Source organism: Elgaria multicarinata, chromosome 5, assembly GCF_023053635.1.
Source record: "Elgaria multicarinata webbii isolate HBS135686 ecotype San Diego chromosome 5, rElgMul1.1.pri, whole genome shotgun sequence".
NCBI classification, from domain to species: Eukaryota; Metazoa; Chordata; class Lepidosauria; order Squamata; family Anguidae; genus Elgaria; species Elgaria multicarinata.
Window position 1 is genome coordinate 125,326,869 of NC_086175.1, and position 15,634 is coordinate 125,342,502.

At 46.6% G+C, this 15,634-nt stretch overlaps 1 protein-coding gene across 1 annotated transcript in view; it reads left to right on the forward strand.

The window, feature by feature from the left end:
• The first annotated feature begins 751 nt into the window (after positions 1-751).
• Positions 752-15,634, forward strand: part of CTSC (cathepsin C) — a 45,564-nt gene continuing 30,681 nt past the window's right edge. The window contains exons 1-2 of the mRNA XM_063127179.1: positions 752-1,006; positions 7,029-7,174. Of these exons, the coding sequence (XP_062983249.1) occupies positions 832-1,006; positions 7,029-7,174 (321 nt within the window). The 5' untranslated portion in view covers positions 752-831. The remainder of the gene's footprint in view (positions 1,007-7,028; positions 7,175-15,634) is intronic.

Genomic DNA, 15,634 nt, shown 5'->3' on the forward strand with positions numbered 1-15,634 from the left:
GAAAGTATAGGAAGGACGTTCCGATTTCGGTGGGGCTGTAAATCCAATGTGGGTTTGAGTCAGAACCAGCCAGAACGCTGAATCATAGAATAGCAGAGCTGGAAGGGGCCTACAAGGTCATCGAGTCCAACCCCCTGCTCAATGCAGGAATCCACCCTAAAGCATCCCTGACAGATGGTTGTCCAGCTGCCTCTTGAAGGCCTCTAGTGTGGGAGAGCCCACAACCTCCCTAGGCAACTGATTCCATTGTCGTACTGCTCTAACAGTCAGGAAGTTTTTCCTGATGTCCAGCTGGAATCTGGCTTCCTTTAACTTGAGCCTGTTATTCCGTGCCCTGCACTCTGGGAGGATCGAGAAGAGATCCTGGCCCTCCTCTGTGTGACAACCTTTCAAGTATTTGAAGAGTGCTATCATGTCTCCCCTCAATCTCCTCTTCTCCAGGCTCAACATGCCCAGTTCTTTCAGTCTCTGAAAGGAGCTCTCCAAGCTGCGGAACCCATTTTTGAGATGGGCTCCATCCAGCACCGTGGATGGCTCCTTTAGACTCCTGGCTGGCTTTGATTGAAACCCGGGATGGATTCACAGCCCCACCGAAATCGGAGCCACCAGCCTGCCCTGGGGAGAAGAAGGCAGGGGGCGGAGAGGCGCCGGCCCCGATCTCAGCCGGCCCTCTTGCACACGTGACGTGCAGCCGGGGCGGGTCCAGCAGGGCTCCGCTGTTCCGGTGACCAAGGGCTGCCTCCATCCTCGCCTTCCTGCGCCCCCTCGCCGCCCTCCGGTGCCAGGAATCCCGCGGCGGGCGAACGATCGTGGTGCGCGCAAGCCGCAGCAATGGGGCGCTTGGCGTGTTGCCTTCCTCTCTTCTTGTTGTTCCTGCTGCAGCTCCGGCCGTGCTCGGGCGACACTCCGGCCAACTGCACGTTTGAAGATCTGCAGGGCACCTGGGTTTTCCAGGTGGGCAAAGGGCAAGGCTCCCCGAACCAGAACATTAACTGCTCGCAAGTGGGTAAGTCCAGCGGGCAGAGCGTGGCTCGGCTCACCTGTACTCCTCACCTGTTGACACTCCTGCGACCTTTTCCTGCTCTCCTTTTTTTCAATTCAAAACTTAAAAAAAAACTTTTCCAATTGGACTCTCCCCACCCCCACCCCCCTCCGGCCAATTTTCAACCAAATCGACCCAGTCCGTTATTACACCTCAATCCTGGCCAAGCTGACTCGGAAGGAATTGCCATAAGGTTCATTCGGAGGTTACTAGTCCCTAGTAAATTTGGCTCGGATTGGAGCCTTTAATCACCCACCCCTGTCCACAGAACTCCCATGTAACAAAAATCCACAAATTTTAGTGAGGGGAAAAAAACACCCCACCTTGTTAGGACTGACCCAAATGTCACAGAAGAGGGTGCAAGCTTTCAGATTCGGCAGAACTCTGCATCTGGTTAAGTAGTTTTTAAAAAAAGCAGGGGTGGGGTGAGAGGAACTCTAGACAAGAGCTAATCTGCTTTGTGTGGGTTTCAAATAGGAGAAAAGGGGGGTCATTGGCTGGGGGGGGGGCAGTAAATAAATGTAAGCAAGTTTGACGTTTCATTGATTAAAGACATGATATTGATTACCTCTTTTGTTTGCTTTTCTACTGAAATCAATGGGGTGTCAAACGTTGCTAACTTTGGCTGGATTGTGGCCCCTTCTCTGTCCCAATACTGCTGTTGCAACCTCTGCCAACATCAGGTCATAAGGACTGCTTTTCTTAATCAGGCCAAAGTCCGTCTAAGCCCAAGGCTTTTTTCTTTTCCAAAGTGGCTAGCCAGATAACTGGAAAGCTCACAATTGATTGTCCCCTCCTTCCAGGTATCTGATATTCAGAGGCATACTATACATGGAGACTCATTTCTGTCTCATGGTTACCAGCCAGGACTTCTTCTTATTTTTATTGCAGCATTGTGATTAGTGTACATTGCAATCCAAGAAACCTGCAGCTAGATTTATTTGGGCATTGCAGGTGTAGCAGCTGAACTAATTGCAGGTTTGTTTGTTTATTACATTTCTATATCGCCCCAAACCTGAAGCTCTCCACAGTTAAACCCATAAAGTACAATACAATACAATGCAATAAAGTATAATATAAAAGTTTAAAAACTACAATATAAAATAAAAAACCTAGCAGCCAGTGTAAAGTTTTAAAGTACAGCAACAGGTTTAAAATGGAAACTGAAACTCCTGGCATTTGCGTGCTTTGCTGCTGAGCCTGCGTTTCAACTGTCATGACCTTCATTCTCCTCCTGGTATGGGTCCCCAACCCTGAGAATCATAGAATAGTAGAATTGGAAGGAGCCTCTAAGGCCATCGAGTCCAACCCCCTGCTCCATGTGGGAATCCACCCTAAAGCATCCCTGACAGATGGCTGTCCAGCTGCCTCTTGAAGGCCTCTAGTGTGGGAGAGCCCACGACCTCCCTAGGTCATTGGTTCCATTGCTGTACTGCTCTAAAAGTCAGGAGGTTTTTCCTAATGTCCAGCCAGAATCTGGCTTCCTATAACTTGAGCCCATTCCATGTCCTGCACTCTGGGAGGATCGAGAAGAGATCCTGGCCCTCCTCTGTGTGACAACCTTTCAAGTATTTGAAGAGTCTCTCTTCAGTCTTCTCTTCTCCAGGCTAAACGTGCCCAGTTCTTTCAGTCTCTCCTCATAGGGCTTTGTTTCCAGATCTTCAAGGAGGTCTACAAGAAACACTTCTAAAGTGTAAATAGTTCTAGCTTTGTATTTTTGTAGCACTTCCTGGCCTCTTGTTGGTGAATCCTTCTTGCCCTAATTTGATCCAGATGTGTAGTAGCAATGGGGAGTGAAAGGCAATTCTCTTGGAAATATAAAATGCTTTTTTTTTTTAATGCTGTGCAGCACCAGCGAAACCCAAACACATTTGAGATTAAGGGGAAGGGCTTTATGGACAAAATCTGTTTCTTCTCGGTCATAGTTACAGTTCTGTATAGGCCAGCTGCGAACAAATCCCCCAAAAAAGGACAAAAGAGGGGTGATTTGCATAACATTTCTGTATACTAATTCATGCGTATAGATGCAAATTTAGAGAAATATTATGGCAATTTAAATTGGATTCTGCAGCTGAAACTCTCCCCATGGCCTGAGTTTGATCCCAGCGGAAGCTGGTTTCAGGCAGCCGGCTCGGGTTGACTCAGCCTTCCATCCTCCCGAGGTCGGTAAAATGAGTACCCAGTTAGCTGGGGGAAAGGTAATAACGGCCGGGGAAGGCAACGGCAAACCACCCCACTATATAAGGCCTGCCAAGAAAACGTCAGCGAAAGCTGGTGTCCCTCCAATAGTCAGTAATGACTCAGTGCTTGCACAGTACATCTCACCACAGAGTGGAGGATTGGGACCAGGTGATGTATGTTTTGAGCTGTCTGCTGCCCAGGTGCTGGTGCTGGGCAGTTTCAAGGTGAACGGTTCTTTATCTTTATACCAGACTTAAACCAGTCAGCCTTTCAAATAGAGCAGCCTTCCCCAACCTGGCGCCCTCCAGATGTTTTGGTTTTCATCTCCCAGCATCCTCAGCCAGCATGGCCAATGGTCAGGAATGCTAGGGGTTGCAGTCCAAAGCTTCTGGTGGACCCCAGGCCTGGGCAGGCTGCCCTCCAGATGTAGAGGATGTCTACAAACAGAAGACTGCTCTCTGTAAAAGAGGGCATGTGGCCACCCTAGAACTTTGTGGCTTGACCAAACCTTCCTACTGCTAATGTGAATGGGAGATCCCAGCCCACATGCGCATATGCTAATGCAGAAGATCTTGGCCGGGATGAAAGCTGGGATCCTTCAAGGGTCCCTGGATGCAAAATGTTCAACCTTTTCACTCCTGACAATGGCTGTGAGCGGAAGGCCCCCTGCTCCTGATGCCAGGTGCCTGTCTTCAATGCTGGAGGGAAATAATACTTTTCATATGCTCAGAGGCTCTGTTTTACATTTTCACTGCTGCGTGGTGGCTCTGAGAAAACCCAAAAAACATGGGAAGTGGGAGAAGACAAGGCAAAACAGATCAGTGCCGGTGTGTGTGTGTGTCTGCCAGACAGAGTGGACGGTGGCTCAGTACTAGAGCACCTTATTTGTATGCAGACGGTCCCAGGTTCAATTCCTGGCATCACCAGATAGGACTGGAAAAATTCTTCGCTGGAACCCTGGAGAGCCGCTGCCAGTCAGTGTTGACAATACTGGTCTAGATGAACCAAGGGGCTGATGGCAGTTTACTATTTTTGCCCATACAGAAGCTGCTACTCCCCCAACCTGGCCAAGTGGACTACTGAATGCAGACACGGGTGCTCCAGGCCTAGAATTAACCATGCTTTTAGGACTGAAATGTGGAGGAGGCGCTCCAGCCTCTTGACCATTAGATTCTAATGATCAACTAGATTCCAATGTGGTTTAACTGGCAACATGTAAGTGCTGGTAGGAGGAGGGAAGCTGCATGTTTCCTCTTCTACCTCCAAACTGCTTGCTCTTTGTTTGCACAGGGTGGATTTCTCTCTAAATTGGATTGCTTGGTCCCTGCGTCTGCTTCGGACTGGGGCAGCCTGGCTCAGTTGGGAGATTTTTGGGTTGATAACAGCAGTGCTGCTCACTGAATGCTATTGGCCTCTTGTGATGTTGTCTGCTCGGTCTGAAATGCAAAGGAGGAAGTAGACAGAAAAGCAAACCAAATTGCCAAAAGGATTTATGTGGGCTGAAAAAGTGTTGGTTTTGTTTAGGGAACTGTGATTCTCCCACCACCACCACCACCACCACCCCCTTCCCTCTTCTGTCTTCTCTTATTTTCTCTGTGAACATCAGCACTTTGCTATTTTACTCCTGATCACAAGTTCAGAAGATTAGGCCAGAAAGAGCAAACAAAGGAATTTCCCCAACACAAGACGCTCACATGACGGCTCTCAGCAAGTCATTCTTGTAAAACAAAACCACACAATTTCTTGTGAAACCAAACCTGCATCCTTTAGTATGGGTCAGAACTGCTGTGTATCCCATCCGTGTGCATGTGGGGGCGGAGGCATTTTGCGGGAAGAGAGGATGAGCATGGATTAAAATAAAATGAAAAAATCTATAAAGATGCAACGCTGTGGGGTTTTTTGCTCTTTATAAAATAAGGGTAAGTGGAGCACTTTGAAAGCCCGTTGATTTCAGTGCAAGAGGCTGCAATCCTACACACCAGGGGTGTTAAAACCAATTTCTCCCTGAGGCCTGGATTCCACTTTGCAGAAGGGGGCCGCATTGCTGAAGGCAAAATGGGCAGGGCCAAAAATGCAAGCCTGTTTTAGCTTAAAAGTTCTTGCTGCCTGTAACTATGGTAGGTCTTAGAAGATGTGTTTTAGCTGTTTAGAATGGAGGGCCAGGTGTGGACCCTGGAGCTGAGTTCCACACCCTGGCTATAAACACTTCCATGGGTAGGGTGACCATATGAAAAGGAGGACAGGGCTCCTGTATCTTTAACAGTTTTATTTATTTATTTATTTATCATATTTATACCCCGCTCCTCAGCCAAAAAAGGCTCTCAGAGCGGCTTACACTTAGCAAAAAAGTTGCCTAGAAAAGGGAACTTCAGCAGGTGTCGTTTGTATATATGGAGAATCTGACGAAATTCCCTCTTCATCACCACAGTTAAAGGTGCAGGAGCTATACTAGAGTGACCAGATTTAAAAGAGGGCAGGGCACCTGCAGCTTTAACTGTTGTGATGAAGAGGGAATTTCACCAGGTTCTCCATATAAACAAATGGCACCTGCTGAAATTCCCTTTTCAATACAACTGTTAAAGATACAGGAGCCCTGTCCTCCTTTTCATATGGTCACCCTATCCATGGGAATAAGTCCATTGAACGTAATAGGGCTGCCTTTAGCAGGCTCGCATAAGATTGCGCTGTTAAGCCTGACAATCCCTCTGAAGTGGGTGGACCTCGAACATGCTTTGTTCTGACTGGATCATGTCCGTAAAGTTTAATATTGGGGGGGTTGGAGGATATTCTTGAACATGCAATGTATGTAATTGGTAACAGGGACCTAGGGTGACCATATGAAAAGGAGGACAGGGCTCCTGTATCTTTAACAGTTGCATAGAAAAGGGAATTTCAGCAAGTGTCATTTGTATATATGGAGAACCTGGTGAAATTCCCTCTTCATCACCACAGTTAAAGCTGCAGGAGCTATACTAGAGTGACCAGATTTAAAAGAGGGCAGGGCACCTGCAGCTTTAACTGCTGTGATGAAGAGGAAATTTCACCAGGTTCTCCATATATACAAATGACACTTGCTGAAATGTCCTTTTCAATACAACTGTTAAAGATACAGGAGCCCTGTCCTCCTTTTCATAGGGTCACCGTAAGGGACCAGAATGTTTGAAAATATAAGACTGACTCTGGCCTGCTTGCATTGGCTGCCTATATGTTTCCAAGCCCAATTCAAGGTGCTGGTTTTAACTTATAAAGCCTTACACGGCTTGGGACCACAATACCTGATGGAACGGCTCTTCCGACATGAACCTACCCGTACACTGCGCTCAACATCTAAGGCCCTCCTCTGGGTGCCTACTCTGAGGGAAGCTTGGAGAACAGCAACAAGGGAGAGGTCCTTTACTGTGGTGGCCCCCCAATTTTGGAACAATCTCCCCGATGAGTCCTGCCTGGCGCCAACATTGTTATCTTTTCAGCACCAGGTTAAGACTTTCCTTTTCTCCCAGGCATTCAACAGCATATGCTGAGTTTTAACTGACTCCAGTAGCTTTGGCCTGGCAGAGTGTTTAAAAATTGTTTTAAATGTTAACTGTTTTTTTATGTTTTTTTTAATTTTGTATATTGATTTTTAATGTTCAGTGTTTGTAATCCAATCTTTTTAATCTTTGTAAACTGCTCAGAGAGCTTCAGCTATGGGGCGGTACTGTATATAAATGTAATAAATAAAAAATATGACTACAGTTCTTTGTCTAGCTGGGTACTGCAACCTCGCTCTCAGTTACTGAAAATCCCTTTTGTTGCTTCTGTTCAGGTCCCGTGGAGAAAGAATTCATTGTCAGCCTTCAGAAACTCGACATCGCTCAGGACGATCAAGGGAACTTTGGGTTCTTCACGATAATTTACAACCAAGGCTTTGAGGTTGTGTTGAACAACTACAAGTGGTTTGCCTTTTTTAAGGTAAAAGAGGTTTGATTTTTTTTCCCCACTCCCCAGTCCTCTGCACCAGTTCCTCCCCTCCACCCCACAAGACTATGTTGGAATTAAAGTGTAGCTTCCGGGTTGCAATTCTTGCTTAAGGGCTCTGGCAAAGTCATTGTGTGTGTGTGTATGTGTATGTGTGTGTATGTATGTGTGTGTGTCCCCACTCCCCGCTTGAATAATAAAAGTTGTAGCTGTCAGTTGTATTTGAAGAGTGAGTGGAGGAGCAGTTGGTGCTTCATCGTCTTAAAATATTTATTTATTCATTTTAAAAATTAAGGCAAGCAATCAAGAATGCTGCATAAATAATTGCCGCTCTTAATCTTTAGGGTGTTTCAGGGCTAACTTCATTGGCCATTAATAGGACTAATAAATCGCACGTCAGGAATTGCCACTTTGTGCTGTCGGCTCCAACAGTGGCAGCTGATACAAGCTTCAAGCTGTCTTTCTCCACCTAGTGCCCTCCCAAGTGTGGGAGGCTGCAGCTCTGGCTACCTTTTTGCTACCGGGCCAGGTTTAAGGTTCTAGTACTAATGTACAAAGCCCTAAACAACTTGGGACCAGGATACCCAAGAGAGCGCCTTCTCCCTTACCAACCTGCCCTGGTCACTGAAGTCATTTGAGGGCCTGCTCCTGGTGGTTCCACATGGCTCTATGGCCCGATTGGAACCCACCAGGGAAAGAGCCTTCTGTGTGGTGGCCCCCTTCCTATGGAATTCCCTGCCTTTGTGGAGGTCAGGCAGATGCCAACGTTGTGTTGCTTCCAGTGCCTCCTGAAAAATTGTTATTTCCAGAAGTTTTCCTTGAATGACCGCCGTAGTTTTACCAGAACCTGAGTTTTATGAGAACCTTGTTCTTTTAAAAATGGTAATTTTTAATATGGTATTTTTACTCTTTTATTCTATTTGTTGTTCACAGCTCTGAAATCTTTTGGATGGGGAGCGGTATATAAATATTGTAAATAAATAAACTCCCCTCATCCTTGACTATTGGCCATGCTGGGCTGGAGGCTGATGGGAACTAGTCCAAAACATCTGGAGGGTGCCCAGCTGGGGAAGGCTGACCCAGGGTACTGGCAAATTCCTCTCATTGTGATTGGAGGGTTCATCGGGGAGGGAGGGCTTCTGTTATAAAAACTCCTGGGGGGTGCAATAAGTCTCTCTGCAGAGACGCATTGCACTCCTTAGTCAGCAAGGGTCGGGCCATTTAGTCTCACAGGCGGATTGCCAGTCTTTCACTTGCTGTAACTGTGGCAGGATCTACACTACTGCTTTAAATCGGTTTATAACATAACAGTAGTGGCAAATGTTGAGGCCCAGGACACACTCCATATACAGTTTTCAAACCATTTTCAAAGTGTCATATCCTGCTTGGTGTAGATCTGGCCTGTGTCGCTGAGTGCCTTGCTTTATTCCCCCCATAGGAATGATTGGCAGCCATTCACTTGTGTAGGATAAGGTACAGGGATGCCTTCGGGGACACTCTTAGGTATGGGGATAAACCTGTTGCCTGACCCCAGCCGTGAAGAACCAAGCCTGCTCTCATAGTCCCATCCAAGGTTCTGTGTCTTGGCCAAGCTAGAGTATGACAGAAAGCTGGAAGAGTCACCTAGGAACATTGGCAGCTTTTATGCACTGACTGAATCCATTGGTCCATCTAACTCAGTAATGTCTACACTGCCTGGCAGTGGTTTTCCGGGTTTCAGGCAGGGCTAGAGGTGTGCAGAATCATGCATGGCGTGGAGAATGTGGATAGGGAGACGTTTTTCTCCCTCTCTTATAATCCTAGACCCAATGGGGTCATCTCATGGAGTTGAGTGGTGGGAGATTCAGGACAGATAAAAAGAAGTAGTTCTTCACGTGGCACATAGTTAAATTATGGAATTCACTACCACAAGATGTAGCGATGGCCACCAATCTGGATGGCTTTAAAAGGGGGTTGGATAAATTCCTGGAGGAGGAGGCTATCCATGGCTACTAGTCGTGATGGTTATGTGCTACCTCCAGTAGCAGCGGCAGTAAGCTTATATACATGACCAGTTGCTGGGGAACATGGGCAGCAGGGTGCTGTTGCACCCAAGTCCTGCTTGTGGGTTCCTAGTCAACAGCTGGTTGGCCACGGTGTGAACAGAATGCTGGACTAGATGGACCCTCAGTCTCATCCAGCATGGCTCTTCTTACATTCTTATTTTCTTATTCAGTTCTTGTGGGGGAAGGTAACCTGTTGCCCTCCAAATGTCTTGGATGGCAACTCCCACAATTCCTGATTGTTGCCCATGCTGGCTGTGGCTTATTGGAGTAGTGTAGTGGTTAGAGTGTTGGACTAGGACTGGGGAGATCTCAATTCTAGTCACCTACTCAACCACAAATTTCACTAGATGACTTTGGGCCAATCACTGACCCTTGGCCTAGCCTACCTCAGAGGGTTGTTGTTTAGGATAAAATGGGGAGGAAGAGTATTGTGTGTGCTGCCTTGGGCTCCTTTGAGGAAAGGTGGGGCATTGATGTGGGAGGATCAATATATTGCTATTTACTAGAAATTGTAAATCAAATTTTAAATGAAAAACCTCAATAAAGATAGACTGATTAAAAAGAGCATGTTGTGACCTGGAGTACAAGCAAAGAGGAACCGAAAAGGGCACAGTTGCTAATTTCTTTGGAATGATGTGTCATCATTTAGTTAAGGTTGAAGGACATAAATATCGACAGAGAGCAATTCTACTGGTATGGACATTTTGGATGCTTTTCAGTGGACCAAGCTCATTAGGAGAGAGTAATAAACAAGTAACATAAAATGGGTGACAGGAATACAAAAGAAGAGAAGAGATCAAAAGAGTACAGTAGTGTAAAACTATGATAGTCAAAGTCAGAAACTGGGGAGGGGTGTCTGTCCCAGAATAGGGGTTACCTCTGTTACCAGAAAGCCATATTGATAATGTCTGCCTATACTTCGTCTCGTTTTCTTTCCTGTTTGAAACTTTGTCATTGAGTAGCATGGTATCATTTTCTTTCTACGATGATCTTAAATAGATTTGCTTTTTGTTCAGAAACGTTTGAAAATATAATCTATGAGCATCTGTTTCCAAAGTAACTGTTCTGTCTGGGCGTGCCTCAGTGCTCCTTAACATCAAGGCAACTCTCTGAACCTGTCTAAGAGGTTGCTGGGAATGCTGGGAGTTGTAGGACCTTTTTCTGTCCTTTTTAGGGTGCATGCATAGGATTGCACCCTAAGCCAAATATAGACAGGAAGTAGTGGCCTGTTACTAGGAAGCACAGGGTCTGCTTAATTAGATTTTTTGTCCTTAAATTTAATGCTTACTATGGTCACATCTTCACCAAGCAGGATATTACACTATGAAAGCAGTATGAAAGCGGTTTATAAAAGGCAGGAGTCACACCAAGCAGGATATAGTGGTATGAAAGCAGTATATGATATGTGTCATTGGGCCTCAACAGTTGTCAGTGCACTTCAATACCGCTACACAGCAGCAGTGTGGCTCCTGCCTTTTATATACCACTTTCATAGTGCAATATCCTGCTTGGTGTAGCTGAGCCCTGTGTAACAAATAAGAAATAAGTAAACCCCAAACATGGTTAGTTGGATAGGATTATAGACATTGTTGCCTTTCCATTGTGGCTTGGAAGTATTCAAGCCCATTCAAATACTGCAAGCGGCTGGTCTCCAAGTTAGATGGGTTAGCTATGATCAGCTACTGACTGTATTTCTGGGAGACTCAGGCCTTAGCTAGACCTAAGGATTATCCCAGGCAAATAGAGGGGTCATCCCTGGCTGCTCCCAGGATCCCCTGTGTGTCATTTGGATGCACAGGGATGATCCCGGGACAATCCTGGGATATAGGCCTGGTCTAACCATGGCCTTAGTAACAGCCAAGATAGCCCAGAATATGTGAGGGTAACAGGTTACAAAGGCAGATATCTCCATTGGTGGCAATGGGCTGGTAGACCCCACAACAGATGCGCTTTTCTTACTTCTGTCTCAAGGGTTGTCTCTTCCATGCCAGTTGTAATACAAAAATGTTTGTTGCTTGTACACGGGGGGCCATTGCAAACCTATCCTAATTGCCACCTACCAGTCTTGTCTCTGGCCACCGACAATTCTCAGGCCATAGCTAGACCAGGCCTGTAACCTGGGATTGTCCCAGGATCATCCCTGTGCATCCAAACGACACACAGGGGATCCCGGGAGCAGGCAGGGACAACCCCTCCATTTGCCTGGGATAATCCTTAGGTCTATCTAAGGCCTCAGCTATGTTCTGTCCATTGTGTTAATGGCGAAGAAAGCCTGTGTGTGCATGAGCTGTGAACACAGAGAGTGTGGGAGATTAAGAACATCAGAAGAGCCCTGCTGGATCAGACCAAGGGTCCATCTAGTCCAGCACTCTGTTCACACAGTGGTCAACCAGCTGTCAACCAGAGAACCACAAGCAGAACATTAATTTATTGTCCAGTAGCCTGGGATGAAGAAGACTTTAGAACAGGCATGGGCAACACATAGCCCCTCCCCCCCCATTTGATAAAAAAAAAAATCAGGGAGAAAATAGGGGGTATTGCTACTGAGCATCCAAATGATTAACTGTTGCTTGCATAAAAACTACATTTAGGCCTAATCTACACCAAGCAGGATATTGCACCATGAAAGCGGTATGCAAGCAGTATATAAAAGGCAGGAGCCACACCAAGCAAGATACAGTGGTATCAAAGCGGTATAGGGTCTGTGTCTATGGGCCCCAACAGTTGTCAGTGCACTTCAATACTGCTATAAAGCCGTAGTGTGGCTCCTGCCTCTTATACACTGCTTTCGTACCACTTTCATAGTGCTATATCCTGCTTGGCGTAGATTAGGCCTTAATGATTGTACCACTATGGGGTGGTTTGCTGTCAAATTTTGATCGCAAACCAGTGATTTGGGGTCGTGGTAAGGTGCCCTGCTGACAGCAGACCGTATTGGGGGTGTAGGAAGAAGCCCCTGAACCTCCAGAGCCTCCATACATAGATTTGAGAATGCACTTCATTGTGGAGCCCCATACCTTCGTCAGGGTATTGGTTTTTGTTTCGTTTTTAAGTTTTGCATCTTTGGGAGCTGTTTAATCCTTCTGAAGCTGCATGGAACCTGTTACTTCCCTTGCAACAGCGTTCCCCAACTGATATGCCCAGGGGATGATGGGACTTGTAGGGGAGGGTGGTGAAGCCTGCCTCTAAATCCCACCTAGAATCTGGATAGCGCTCTGTGGCCGAAACCCCCCACTGGGATTCTGAAGCTGTCGTTCCTTTTGCGGAGCGTCTCTCTCAGTGAAAACTGACACTCGCTGTAGCCGGTCGGCTGTCCTACATTTGCTGCGCCGCATCATAATTAAATTCCTGCCCGCCGCTGGCGGTGTCCAGGAGGAGTGCAGACGGTTCTTTGAGTGAGTGATCGTCCACCATGGCTGGTGCAAAGGTCTCCTTTTAAAGGCGCACAGTGTTGGCTGCAGAAGCGTTTGGACGAGTCTGAGATTCGATTCTATCCAGAGCACCTGAAAGCTGCCAGCATCTCAAGTGACCATGAAGGTCAAATGGGCAGAAAATGCTGCCTTGACTCTTCCAGCCAGAGGTTGCTGTTGCCTCGTGACATTGTGAGGCAGCGGGTATTATGCAGCTGTTTCTTGAGTGGGGAATCGCAGGGTCAAAAGCTTCTGCCTAGAAAAACAATTATCAGCATATAGAAAACTGCCAGGTAGACCTCTTCTCCCTGATATTTACTTTTCTAGATGCAGAGTGGGGGAGCTTTTGTACGGTGAAAGAACATCAGAAGAGCCCTGCTGGATCAGACCAAGGGTCCATCAAGTCCAGCACTCTGTTCACACAATGGCCAACCAACTGTTGACCAGGGACCCACAAGCAGGACATAAGTACAACAGCACTCTCCTGCCCATGTTCCCCGGAAACTGGTGTACATAGGCTTACTGTCTCTAAGGTAGTACATAGCCATCAGGTCTAATAGCCTTCGATAGTCTCTTCCTCCAGGAATTTATCCAACCCCCTTTTGAAGCCATCCAAATTGATGGTGGCCATTGCTACACCTTGTGGTAGCGAATTCCATAGTTTAACTATGAGCTGTGTGAAGGAGTACTTCCTTTTACCTGTCCCGAATCTTCCACCAATCGGCTTCATGGGATGACCCCATTGGGTTCTGGTATTTTGAGAGAGGGGAAAAAATGTCTCCTTCTCCACATTCTCCATTCCATGCATAATTTTGTACCCCTCTTTCGTGTCTCCCCTCACTCCTTTTTCCAAGCTAAATAACCCAAGCTACTGTAACCTTCCGTCATAATGGAGATGCTGTTGCCCCTTGGTCATTTTGATTGCCGTTTCTGCACTTCCAGTCCAGATGTTGGCACTGATATGCTAACTTTCTAGGTGCAGGGCATGTTTTGAATGGAGGAGCATTCACTGATGTGATCCCCACCACCAAACCCTTCCCCACCTATAGTCTGAAATGGTACAGTCTAGATATGGCTTTACTACCTCCCTTGCCATTTCAGAGAACGAGACCCTAGTCTCCGAGTAGTATGACCCAACAACAGCTCAGGCTTCCCTCATGTCTCTAAAACATAGGCCAGACTTCCCCTGACCCGATGCTTTCCAGATGTGCTGGACTGCAACTCCCATAATTCCCAGCCAACATGCTGGCTGGAAATTATGGGAGTTGCAGTCCAGTATCTCTGAAGGGTGCCAGTTTCAGAAAAGCTGCCATGAGCGTATTCTCACTTCTTTAGCTTGTGAGTAATTCAGGCAGGAATGTATCCAACGTATTCTGTGGCCATTGCACTGGGTACCAGTTTGCTTCCGGGCATCATTCAGGATGGTCGTTCCTCCGCTGCCGCCACCACCACTATCCCAATAAAACTCTCTTCTGTTTTGTGAATTTGAGGCAGCGCCTTTCCCTTATCTCTTCCTGCTTCCTCTACACTTCTGCCAGTTGAAATCTGCTCAAAAACCTGCACTTAACTTGAGATGTCTGATAAAGAGCTACTGGTTTGGTTTTAAGAGATTTGAGTGTAAGCTTCACCTGCTCTTATTCATCTTAATTTCAGCCTGGTCCTTCAAAAGGAAAGACTAAGAGATTTAAAACTGTAAGAACACTTAAAAGAACGGATCCAATTATTAGAAAATCCATGTTTTGACCCGATTTAAAGGTCTGATGTATTATCCACTCTGTTGATAAGGAAACTCTATCCGAATAACAGCCTTCATGGCTTCACTTGGGGCCTCAGTATTGCCAGGCCTGTGGGTTAGCAGGAATTGTTCAGCAAGGCCTTATATTTCCCGCCTCTCCTGTCCTGTCCAGCCCTCCCTCAGGTCTCAGGCTGCCCATTCTCTCTCCCCCGTTCATTGCTCTACCGGACTGCTCAGCTGTTCTCCAGAGGGCTTGGTTTGCCTCTGTGATACAGTGACATGTCTCCTTTGGGCTTCACCTTTCCCGTATCGTTGATGACGTCGAGCAAAGAGGAATGAGTGGTGATGGGCGATGGTCCCTTCTACGTAGGGTGGCCATATGTCCTCCTTCTCAGAGGGCAATCCTCTACTTGAACACCTGGCAGAAGACAATCCTCTATTTGAAGTGCTGCCCAGTCCAAACCCAGGTTAAAGATAAAGAGCATGAGAAAGGAGAGCAGGTGTTGCCCACCAGGAGTTAGCTCCTGGACATCAGACTGGGCAGACATACAGGTGGTCACCTAGTCCCAGGCCGTTTCTACACCTGCCTTTTTCCCCGGGATCGTCCATGGATCATTCCTGTGCATCCAAATGCCACACAGGGGATCCCGGGAGCAGGCAGGGACGATCCCTCCATTTTCCTGGGATAACCCTTAGGTGTAGAAAGAGCCCCAGTGTTCCACACTGTGGTAAGATGTATTGTATAGTACCTATTTCCAAAACTGCATCTATCTACTTGATACAAAACTTTGTCTTCTTTTTATCCTTTTTTTGGTGATGCATTTCTCCTTAGCTATAAACATCCCCTCTAGTTCTTCTTGATTCGCATGCATTGTACAACCACGTTGTGGTAGAATACTTAAACCCGAGTATTTGTGGCCGTACATTGAACTTTAAAATTGCCGTCCCTTGCTTTACAATCTGGAAGAGGCAAGACAGTCCATATTCTGAAGGGCAATTGTTTTGGAAGCTCGGTGGTGTCTTCTAAATGTTTGTGGGATCCCGGTAAGTTTCTCTTAGGGGCTAAAGTGCAGTCTCTGAGCAAAGAGGAACTGTTTTGTACAGCCTGATATTTAAATCCCCTCCCTATTTTGCTTTGAGAGTCAACAGATGTTTTGAAAGACCTAACGATAAGATGAGGCTGGAAGATATGATTAAGCACTTGTTTTTCTGCCTGTTAGATAAGAATGTGCAGTAACTGCAATGTCTCTAGGTCCCGGGGCAT